The 12,255-nt window shown below is 36.6% G+C and overlaps 1 protein-coding gene across 1 annotated transcript in view; it reads left to right on the forward strand.

Moving 5' to 3' along the window:
- LOC131483204 (cytochrome P450 3A6-like) overlaps positions 1-12,255 on the forward strand; it is a 58,137-nt gene that overhangs the window by 21,024 nt on the left and 24,858 nt on the right. The window contains exons 4-7 of the mRNA XM_058680638.1: positions 278-377; positions 3,974-4,087; positions 4,429-4,517; positions 6,440-6,588. Of these exons, the coding sequence (XP_058536621.1) occupies positions 278-377; positions 3,974-4,087; positions 4,429-4,517; positions 6,440-6,588 (452 nt within the window). The remainder of the gene's footprint in view (positions 1-277; positions 378-3,973; positions 4,088-4,428; positions 4,518-6,439; positions 6,589-12,255) is intronic.

The raw sequence follows: 12,255 nt of genomic DNA on the forward strand, positions 1-12,255 counted from the left end.
ATTTCTATATGTGTGATTTTCATGGTAAGCTGTTTAGTTTCTAAATTTATTTTACTTTTCTTGAGTGATCTTGCCTTTATGAAGACAAGTGTGTCTTCTGTGGTTGGAATCTTACTGTACATTCTACTCTAACTTGAACCAAAAAGGGATGTTGCTGTGTGTTATACAAAAGGATTATGAGCAACATGACATCAGGATCCAAGTGTGGTTCCTGGGTTTGGCTGTGGCTATTGCATTAGGCTTGCTGTGTTTAATCATTTCTGTTTTCCCATAATAGATTGTATGATGGTCAACAGCCTGTGCTGGTCATCACTGATCCAGAGATGCTGAAAACAGTGCTGCTGAAAGAATGTTACTCCACCTTCACAAACCGACGGGTAGGCATGCTTATTATTCAAGTTTAAGTATTAATTGTTAAGCTTTTATTCTTAAATATTATATAGTACCAAAATTATCAGGGAAGTTTCATGTGTGTTTCATTTTGTTTTTCATTTCATTTCGTAATTAGTGTATTTCTCCAGTGGCAAGTAGAAAACGAACATTATTCAGATCAGATTTCATGTTTCACTTCTCTCTCTCTCTCACTCTGTGTGTGTGTGTGTGTGTGTGTGTGTGTGTAGCTAGCCACATGGAGCAGATATGTAGATTTGTGTAACTAGCAGCACAAACAAGATGAGAAATCTTTCATTACAGAGATTCCCGCTTACTATTTTGTTGGAGCCACAACATGCATCTCATCCATTACTAAGATTCCTTAATAGATTTCTTATAGGAATTTTTACTTTTTTACTTAGATTTTGACTAATGTTCATTTTATTTTTTCAAAGTTGAAAGAAAAAATATTTATTTAAATTTTTAATTTTTGAAACTGTTTTTTGGATAAAGTTTAGTTGGCACTGGAGTCTCTTCCTTTTCCTCCAAGCTCTCTCCCCTCTCCTCTTTTATCCCCTCCAGTCTCACAATGTGTGTCTTCCATGAATTTTCCCAAGTCCATTACGATGCCACTGGAGTGTCTCCCAATCATGTAGGAGACAATGTCCCTCTTCTCACTATTGCTTGTACTGCCCATAAATAGCAAAGATCTAGTTCTGTTGTTCTTCATTAGGGCCCTGGTATACAAGAATTAACTCACAAAAAAAGACTGACAGTCTCATGCATGCCTTTTGTTCATTGTGCTTTTGATATCAAATCTAAAAATTATTTGCCTAGCACTTCTGTTTTTTTTTTCCAATTTTATGGCTATGTTTTATGCCTATAATCTGTTTTGACCTAATATTTATGCCAGGTTTGAGGTTTAGACTAGTGTTAATTTTGGACTATGTGCTACCCAATTGTTTCAACACTCCTTCACTCACTTCCTCAAATTGCTTTATCACCTTTGAAAAACAGTTAGTAGTGATTGTGTGGGTATAGGTTTCATCATCTGTTCTGTTGTACTGATCACTCTGTCTAATCTTCCAATAATGCCATAGTGTCTTGGTAATGGTAGCTCTATAATAATCCTTAACATGTAGAGTGAATTCTCCCATTTTATTTTTCAGAACGCGTGGCTGTTCTTGGTCTCTTGTCATTCCATACAAAGTTAGGATAGTTCATTTTTATCTACAACAAACCACAGATGAACTGTGTTAGAATCTGTGTCCTTAGAGTTGTGAGTCTGTCAATCTATGACCATAGCATGCCTCTCCATTGTGTTAGGTTTCTTGGATTCCTTTCATTAACATATTGCTATCAGTGTATATATATTCTATCTACCTATCATCTCTCTATATGTATATCAGCATCTATATCTATATCTGTATCTGTTAAACTTTATGCTTAAATTGTTTATTTTTATCAGAAGTGACTGAAATTGTATTTGTATGATGTCTTCATAAGTTTTTACATGAAGGTGATTTCTGTACATTGGTCTTGTGTTCTGACTGATGGGAATGGGAAATATTGAGTTTCCCCATTACATTGTGTACTGACTGAGAGTCTTTTCTTCTGTTCTTTTTGTATAACAGCATAATTTTTTTTCTTAATTAAGTTGAAGAAATTTGCTATATTTCTGTATTTAGGTTTCTTATGCATAAGTATTGGAAATGCTCATTTTAAAACAAAGTATAGTTTTACAAGTTGGAAAATGTTTCCTAGAATTTTGAATTGCTAGGCCAGTCTGAGGATGGTCAATATAATTCTCCTTTTCCTTTTCTCTTTGAGGTGTGAGACAAATGGACTTCCATGGAATCTCATATTTCTTCAGAATAGCAAATAAATTTATTTTTTTAAAGCTTTATTTATTTTGTAATTGAAGGGCAGACTTTATAGAGAAAGAAGGTGAGACAGAGAGGGAAGTCTCTCATTTACTGGTTCACTCTATAAATGGCTGCAATGGCCAGAGTAAATTTAATCAAAGCTCAGATCCAGGAGCTTCTTCTGGGTCTCCCATGTAAGTGCAGGTACCAGATGACTTCACCATTCACTGCTGTGTCTCTATGGTATATGCAGGAAGCAGGATCAGAATGCTGATCTAGCATGTAAGGGTTGATATAGGATGTCAGAACTGCAATGAGTGAAGGGTAGCATGCAGTGCCAAATACTGGCCTCATGATAGTTTTGCAGTCTCAGAGGTATTATCTACCTTAAAAAGTGATCATAAAAATTATGTTTTGGTTGCATATAATACATTTTTTTTATTTTACTGTAGGATATTTCAATAAAAGTAGAATCAACTGATCAGGTAGTGAACATGTTTACATGCTAACATGTTTAGACTTTAATTTTGTAAAGGATTCTTAATTTAAACATGCCAGAAGCCTGTTACTGAAAGAGATGGTGGCAGGAGAGAAAGAATGAAACAGAGAGTGAAAGAGAGCAAGAGTGAGACTTGGAGCATGAGTGTCCATCCATTGGTTCACTCCCAAATTTCTGCAATGGCCAGATTTTGGACCATATGAAGGTCAGAGCCAGGAGCCTCTTCTTGGTTTTCCACATGGATGCAGGAACCAGAACACTTTGGTCGTTCTCCTTTGCCTTCCTCTGCCATTAACAGGCATCTGGATTATAAATAGCACAGTAGGTGCAGTTATGGGGTCCCACTGATACTGTTCCTTGTATTTTCTTGTAGTTTTCTTTATGCCAGGGCTTATGAGTTTTTCTCTTTCAGTGTTTCATTCAATAAAAAAATAAGTTGTTGTGAAGTATAGATGTGCCACTCTGTATCAGATGCTGAATCTTATTATGACAGTGTTATGGTGCCTGCCATTCAACATCCTTCTCTATTTCCTCTTGCAGTGCTTCAAAGCCTCCTTTTGGTTCAGAATGTGTTATAAAAATTCTACACATGGGAAAAAATGTTTGGTGTTTGCTTTTCTGTTTAATGTTTATTTGTTTTAATATAGTAACCTTCCATTCCATCCATTGTGCTGTGAATAACAGGATTTCAGTGTTTAGTTCTTTGTTTGATACTATGATTTCATGGTTTGGTGGGGGAATAAATATCTCAAAGCAGAATATCTAAACTTAAATGAAATGTAGTTTTACTTTTTAAGGAAAGTTCTCTTCCTTTATCAGCTGTTGTTCATGTGCATGTTTTTGTGTATAGAGAGTAGGGCAGAGTGGAAAACAAAATTGTTTCAAAGAAACATACAGGCTGTTTTGGCCATCTGGATGTCCACCAGCAATTCGTTTCTGTTGTGCTCTATATTAGAGGATGTTTCTATTTCTGTTTAGTCTCCTGGAATGACAGATTCTCTGATATATGGCAAATTGATTTTTATAGGAAAATGGAAAATAAATGCCTCAGACCACAGCACATCTACTCTCTTATGAGGCTAGGCATTTAGAATAATATTTATGAGCACATAATCTTAGCATACCAAGTGGTAGACTTCTACTAAATAGTTTGAAATGCCTGATGTGTGTGTGATAAACACAACAGTGATGATCTTCAGAACTTATGCTGGACAAAATGTCTTTATTTGAATTTTAGTCTTTTGGACCAATGGGAGTTATGAAAAGCTCCATCACCTATTCTAAGGATGAAGAATGGAAGAGAATAAGAACACTGTTGTCTCCAACCTTCACTAGTGGAAAAATCAAGGAGGTAATAAATTAGTATATGTTAATTACAAACTTAACTGAGTCTGGAAAAAAAATGGAAAGACAATCCTAGTCCATTTGAAGCAGAAAGTTTATTGGCACTAATGTTCCTTAAACTGACCTTTTCTCTTTATAATCTAGAAGAGAATTGCATTCATTAAAAATGTTGATGAACTACCTCTGCTTTGATAATCCAATCTTTTGACTTGAATATTTACTTTTAACTGTGGATGAAGTGGTGTATATAGAGTCATTTTGTCACTCCTGCTTCATTAGAAAACTATTTCCTTATGTGACCTGGATCTCTGCATCTCACTGTGGCTGGTGTTGTGTGTGTGTACTTAGATGCTACCCATCATTGCCCATTATGGAGATGTGTTGGTGAAAAACTTGAGTCAGGAAGCAGAGAAAGGCAAGCCTGTCAATTTGAACAAGTAAGTAAGAATGTATTTGTGGGGTTCTGGGCTGTTTCAGTACATGGCATCGAGTTGAAATTTCCCTTCGGGAATCCCTAGAGTGAACATACGAAAGAGTGTATGTTGTGTTACAACTCCAGGGATTCCACCAGAAAGGATAACATACAACACAAAGGAAGTTGGGGACAGACTGGGTTTTCTTGGAATAGAGCACATAATACAGTTACCAGCTTGGCTGTCACATTGGCTATTTGAGAGACAAAATTCATGCGTAGAAAGAAGGAATATGATTCTGTGGAAGTTTTTTGTCTTGTTTTGTTGTGTTTTGTTTAAGATGGTATGGAATTGGGATTGCGAACTAAGGGAAGAATTTGGTATAAATCGGGAAGCAGGGTCTATGCCAGGAGAGTCCTAGAGTGTGTGTGTGTGTGTGTGTGTGTGTGTGTGTGTGTAGGAAGAACCAAAATGCCTTCATGGAATTGCTGATTATATTAGAAAAATGCTAAATACTGAAGTATATCTTTTACTTCAAATTTCTTGAGTATGTGGAGAGAGAAAGCCCAGAAAAGCCTTTGGGGATGGCAACAAAATAATTTGCTAGCTAAACTTGAATATTTATTTATATTATGTATATTCATTTGGTGTGACAAAAGAACTAGAACGAGATATATTCTGTGTCCTGATCCTAAATATCTGCAACAACTAGGGATTAGCCAAGCTTAAGCCAAGAGCTAGGGATTCAATCTAGTCTCACCTGGGGGTGGAATGACGCAAGTGCCTGACTTAATACTTGGTATCTCCAAGAATGTGCATTTGCTGGAATTTATTAGTGGAGCTGCTATTTGGACAGAGGACTAACATATGGAATATGGCATCAAAATTAGCATCATTTGAAATTTTTGAAAATTTTGCTCTCCCAGTCAGAATGTACTAACTTTGAATTATTAAGTAGTCTGCTTTGTAAACTATGAATTCCTGAAGAAGCAGATAGCATTTCACACAGTTATGAATTCTTCTTGTTAATAAGTTTAATGTAGAGTTATTATATTTAACCACAGTCATCCTTGGATATACCTTTTAAAGGGAATTCTACCCTCAGGGCCACCTCAGATTCTGGAGATGGAAAAGAGGGTGTATTTTAGAGCTTTGTCAATGAATGAAGGGAAGGATTGATTGTTCTGTAATTCAGATCAGAGTGTTGATATTTAGTAATGTGTTAGGAAAAAATCATCTTTGCAGACAGTTTCTAAGGTGAGGGAAGACCTGGATGAACGCCATCTTCATGAGTCCCAGGGAAGAGTGAATTATTCCAGCTATCCTGCTAAAGCTTAGGTCTTACATCTAAATACAGCACAGAGTTCTGTAACCTGTGTGGTTATGGTCTTTAACTCTGAGTGTAGATGCATCTCTAATTTTACTAGAGTCCCTGCTACCCAGGGCAAAGACAACTGTATCTTCCACCCTTGATACGTTTGAATGTGAATGACAGTAGTAATGATCATTCTGATGATCTAGGTGGTAGTTCTATTTTTTAAAATAAAGATGTTTATCTCAATGAGACAGAGAGAGAGAGGTAGAGAGAGAGCTATCTTCCATTTGCTGGTTCACCAGACTAGGTTGTTTGAACGCATGCATGTCCTGCATGTGTGATAGGGAACCAAGCTGTTAAACTACCAGCTTTTGCATTCCGGGATGTCTTAGCATGAAGCTGGATCAGAAGTGTGGTCGGCTGGATTTGAAACAGAATTCTGACTGGTGATATGTGCTTACTAAACCTCAGCCACTGAGCCTCAATGCCTGCCTGCAGATGTGGTCTAGGAATTGTTTGGCTCTCTGCTGTTTTGCTTGACATGTGCTTTCTCAGCACTTCCTGCTACATGTGTGGCTCAAGAATGGCAAGTAGGTGCTGGTTTTAATTGTCCTTGTATCTCTCTCCACAGAATCTTTCAGGCATACAGCATGGATGTGATCACTGCAACATCGTTTGGAGTGAACATTGATTCCCTTAGAAACCCACATGATCCTTTCTTAAAAAATCTCAGGAGGCTATTAAATCGTAATTTCTTTAGTCCTTTACTTTTCTCAGTCAGTAAGTATTGCACCATTTCTTCCTCTTTTTAAAATGTCTTGAGAAGTAATTCAGAAGCAACAATGTACCCATTTTAAATGTACAGTTGTCATCACTGTTGCCAATTCCAGAATATTTTTGTCACTCCAGCAATTCTGTTCCTTCCCTCATCACTCATTGCTCCTGTACCACTAATCTTTTATCTCCAGATAGTGACTATTTCTTGAATTGTGTTCAAATGGAATTGTGTAATACATGTTCCCTTGTGATTGGCTTATTTCAATCATTTTTAGGTTCTCAATGATTTTCTATGTTGATGTGTGTGTGTGTCATAACATCATTTCTATGTAGCAGTAAGTAACACTATTCCATTATGTAACTTTTCATTTTTTTAATCAATGGATTCATTAGTTGTTGGGCATTTGAATTTTTATTGCTTTGGCTTGAAAACTGTGTTCATTCTTTAAAAATTTATGTTAAATTCATGATTTTATATCCATTTCAATCTTTTGAATGTAAGTTCAGTAGTAGAATTTGTGGCAATAGTTCTATTTAGCTATTTCAGTAACTTTCAAGGATTTTCCATAAAACCTGTATAATTTTGCTTTCTCACCTAGAGTATGTAGGGTTCCAACTTTTTCTCTTCCTTGCCAGTGCTTGACTCTTCCATCGTTTTCATCATATAGCTTCTCTAGTGAATAGAATTCATAACCCATTTTGGTTTAAATGTTCATCCTCAAATTGATAATCACATTAACCAACATTTACGATTTTCATGCCTTCTCTCAATAATTGTCTACTCAATTTCTAGTGTCATAATATTTGAATTATTTTTTCTGTGTTTTTGAGTTGCAAGAAATCTTTATGTTTTAGATAAATCTCCTGACAGATAAATTGCTTGTAAGATTTCTCCTGATTTTTATATTTTACCACTCTTGACATTTTCTGTGAATCATTTTTGTTTATTCCAGTTTTATTAATTTCTAACTAATTTTTCTCTTATAATACAATTCCATAGACTCTTGAATTTGTTTTACCCCTCTTCAAATCCTCACTCCTCTAATGTCCCCTATATTATTGCAATAGTATGTTGATTAATAAGCAATCATATGTCACTCATTGTGCTATTTAGACATGCCTTGATCCTGCAGGTATAGAAATGGCAAAGGGTGCAGCATTCTACTTTTTCCTGTTCTGTGGGTATCTTTTAGCTGTATAGATAGTAGCTGTGTAAGTGCAAATGATTAACTTTTGGTGATGTAAAATTTATGTGTTTCCATTTATTGTTTGTGATTTGGGTATCAGTTCTAGAAATCCATTTCCAAGTCTGAAACCATGAACTCAACGCTTATGGCTTTTAGGCTAGAATTGTATAGTATTATATCTGCTGTTGATGCATTTAAGGTTTTAAAGATTTATTTTCATTGATTTGAATGACAGAGTTACAGAGACAGCGAGTGAGGTTGGGTGTAGAGGTGAGAACGAGGGATTGGGAAATTTTCATCTCTGATATGTCTTATTTCCTAAATTGCCTCAAGTACTGGGGACAGGGCAAAGCCAAATCCAGGAGTAGGAGCTCCATGAATGTCTTTAAATGGTGCATGGGCCTGAGAACTTGTGCCATTTTCTGCTGCATTTCCAAGGCACATTAGCAGCAGCCTAGATGGAAATTGTTTCAGCAGGACTTGAACCACAACCCATATGAAATACCTCTGCTGCAGAAAATGACTTAGCTTCTCACAGCACAGTGCCAGTCCTTGAAGGTATCTTTGTACAGAATAATAAATAAAGGTCTGACTCTTTTCTTTTGGTCTGTCACTATCCAATTGTACCAGCACTAAATGTTGAACTGAATAGCCCCATCTCTTATATGGAAATAAGTCATTCACGCTATTCAGTGGAAAAATGGAAATAATGTTTATTTCTGGACTCAACTTCTGTTATTTTAGTATTACAATAGTATATTCCATCATAAACAGACCATCAGTCTGTTTTTAAGTGTATCCTGACATTGTAGGTATGGACAATGGCAGAGAACCATCATCCTATTGTTAAGATATATTTAACAGTTTCATTGGAAGACCATTTGTAAGTTGAAAGTGGAGTTGTATACTGCATTGTATCTTCACTCCTGTGCGTGAAAGTATGTATGACATAGCCATTAAATGTGCCCATAATGAAAAGCCATGGAAAAATCAAGAACAGGAGAAATAGAGATTATTTACTCCATGAAGTTAAATAACATTCTACTGAATGACCAATGTGAAACTGAAGAAATGAAAAAGGAAAAAAAAAAACTTTCTTGAAGAAGCTATGCTACTGTGTGGTCTATGTGTCACTGAATAAATCTGTAGAAAAAAAAAATTAAAAAAATAGCACAACTCATGATTTGTGGCCAAAACAAAGGACATTTATATCATGAGATGCTTACAAAGCAATCAAATTCTCAAATAAGTGACCTGATAATGCATCTCTTTTTTTTCTTTTTTTATTTCCTTAAATTTAGTCATTAATTACATTGTGTTCTAATTTCATAGGAACTGAGATTCTCCCCAAACCTCCCCACATCCTTCCACCATGGTGGGTTCCTCCACCTTGTTGCATCACCACAGTTCGAGTTCAGTTGAGATTCCTTCTTTGTAAGCATACGCCAAGCATAGAGTCCAACATCTTATAGTCCAGGCAAGTCCAACTGCTTCTTGGGGAAACCGTCTATGGTCTGAGGGCAGAGCCAGCAGAGTATCACCCGATCAAATAAAAGCACTAACATACCATCAGCAACAATTAACATTGTTATGGAATTAATTGACATAGTATTGAGCAACCAATATGTTAAAAATAAATGTGATTTCTTAACCACCTTCTGTGACCACCCCATTTACATTTCAATTTTAGTTTATATGCGACATATGACATAACATCCATAACATACCATTTTATGCATAACATCATATCCTCTTAAATTAAGGCAAACATGTGGTATGTAACCTTTTGGGATTGGCTCATTTCCTTTAGCATTATGGTTTTCAGTTGGGCCCATTTGGCCACAAAGAACTGCATTTTGTTTGTTTTTAATAGCTGAGTAGTATTCCATGGAATAGATGAGCCATAGCTTTCTTATGAAATCCTCTGCTGAGGGGCTTTTGGGTTGTTTCCATGTTTTTACAATTACTGATTGTGCTGCTATGAACATAGGGGTGTGTGTTGGTTTCTCATGAAACAAGTGTTCTGGATATATTCCTAGGAGTGCTATTGCTGGATCATATGGTATGTCGATTTTGAGTTGTTTGAATAAACTTCATACTGTTTTCAATAGAGGCTGTACCAGCCTGCAGCACCACCAGCAGTGGAGTAGGGTTCCCTTTTTCCCGTAACCTCACCAACAAGTGTTGTTGGTGCTTTTATTCATGTGGGCCAGTCTTACTGGTATCAGGTGGTACCTCATTGATGTTTTAATTTGGATTTCCCTTATTGCCAGGAAGCATGAGCATTTTTTCATATGTTTGTTTGCCATTTGGGATTGTTCCTTTGTGAAATGTCTGCACCTTTCCAGTGCCCATTTCTTGAGTGGCTTGTTTGTTTTGGTGTTTTGGTTGTTTCATAATTCTTTGTATATTCTGGAGATTAGCCCTCTATCACCTACGTAGAGGGCGAAGATCTTCTCCCATTCTGTGGGTTGCTTTTTTACTTTGTTGATTGTTTCCTTTGCTGTACAGAAGTTTCTTAGTTTGATGAGGTCCCATTTGTTTATTTTGGTCTTGATTTCTATTGCTTTTAGTGTTCTTTTCTTTTTTATTTACTTATTATTATTAATTCATTAATTACATTGTATTATGTGACACAGTTTCATAGGTACTTGGATTCTCTCCACCCTTTCCACCAAATCCTCCCACCATGGTGGATTCCTCCACCTTGTTGCATAACCAGAGTTCAAATTCAGTTGAGATTCCCCCATTGCAAGCATATACCAAACATAGGGTCCAGCATCTTATTGTCCAGTCAAGTTCAACGGCTTCTTGGGTATACCCTCCCTGTTCTGAAGACAGAGCCAGCAGAGTATCATCACAATCAATAAAAGCTCCAACATACCATCAGCAAAAATTTACATCATTACGGAATTAATTGACATAGCAATGAGTAACCAATATGTTAAAAGTAAATGCGAGTTCTTAACCACCTTCTGTGACCACCCCATTTACATTTCAATTTTAGTTTATACACAACATATAACATACATAACATAACGTGTTATACGTAACATCATATCCTCTTAAATTAAGGCAAACATGTGGTATGTAACCTTTTGGGATTGGCTCATTTCCCTTAGCATTATGGTTTCCAGTTGGGCCCATTTGGCCACAAAGAACTGCATTTTATTTTTTTTAATAGCTGAGTAGTATTCCATGGAGTAGATGAACCATAGCTTTCTTATCCAATCCTCTACTGATGGGCATTTTGGCAGCTTCCATGTTTTTGCAATTACTGATTGTGCTGCTGTGAACATAGGAGTGCATGTTGGTTTCTCATAAAACAAGTGTTCTGGATATATTCCTAGGAGTGCTAATGCTGGATCATACGGTATGTCGATTTTGAGTTGTTTGAATGTTCTCCATAAGATTTCCATAGAGGCTGTATCAAACTGCAGCCCCACCAGCAGTGGAGTAGGGTCCCCTTTTCCCCGCAACCTCGCCAGCAAGTGTTGTTGGTGCTTTTATTCATGTGGGCCAGTCTTACTGGTATCAGGTGGTACCTCATTGATGTTTTAATTTGGATTTCCCTTATTGTCAGGGAACTTGAGCATTTTTTCTTATGTTTATTTGCCATTTGGGATTGTTCCTTTGTGAAGTGTCTGCCCATTTCCCGTGCCCATTTCTTGAGCGGCTTGTTTATTTTGGTGTTTTGGCTGTTTTGTCATTCTTTGTATACTCTGGAGATTAGTCCTTTATCACCTATGTCGTGCGCAAAGACCTTCTCCCATTATGTGGGCTGCTTTTTTACTTTGTTAATTTTTTCCTTTGCTGTGCAGAAGCTTCTTAGTGTGATGAGGTCCCATTTGTTTATTCTGGTCTTGATTGCTATTGCTTTTGTAGTCCTTTTTAGGAAGTAGGGACCTACCCCTAGATCTTGCAGAGTATTTCCAACATTTTCTTCCAAAGGTTTGAAGGTTTCTGGATGTAGGTTTAGATCTTTTATCCATTTAGATTTCATCTTAGTGTATGGTGATAGATGTGTGTCTTTTTGTTTCTACAGGCTATTAACCAGTTGTCCCAACAGCATTTATTGAACAGACCTACCCATTTCCCTGGATTGTCATTTGTCCTTTTGTGAAAGATTATTTGGCTGTAAATGTGTCGGTTCCCTTCTGGTGTTTCTATTCTGCTCCATTGATCTTCCTCTCTATCTTTGTGCCAGTACCAGGCTGTTTTGATAACCACTGCCTTATAGTATGTCCAGAGGTCTGGAACTGTGATTCCCCCTGCTAACTTCCTGTTCTTCAGGATGGTTCTTGCTATTCGTGGTTTTTTGTGTTTCCAGATGAACCTTTGCATCATTGTTTCCAGTTCCATGAAGAATGTTTTGGGCATTTTGATTGGAATTGCGTTGAATGTATATATTGCTTTTGGCAGTATAGATATTTTAACGATATTGATTTTACATATCCAAGAGCATGGGATGCTACTCCATCTT

Source organism: Ochotona princeps, chromosome 24 (genome assembly GCF_030435755.1).
Source record: "Ochotona princeps isolate mOchPri1 chromosome 24, mOchPri1.hap1, whole genome shotgun sequence".
Lineage (NCBI taxonomy): Eukaryota > Metazoa > Chordata > Mammalia > Lagomorpha > Ochotonidae > Ochotona > Ochotona princeps.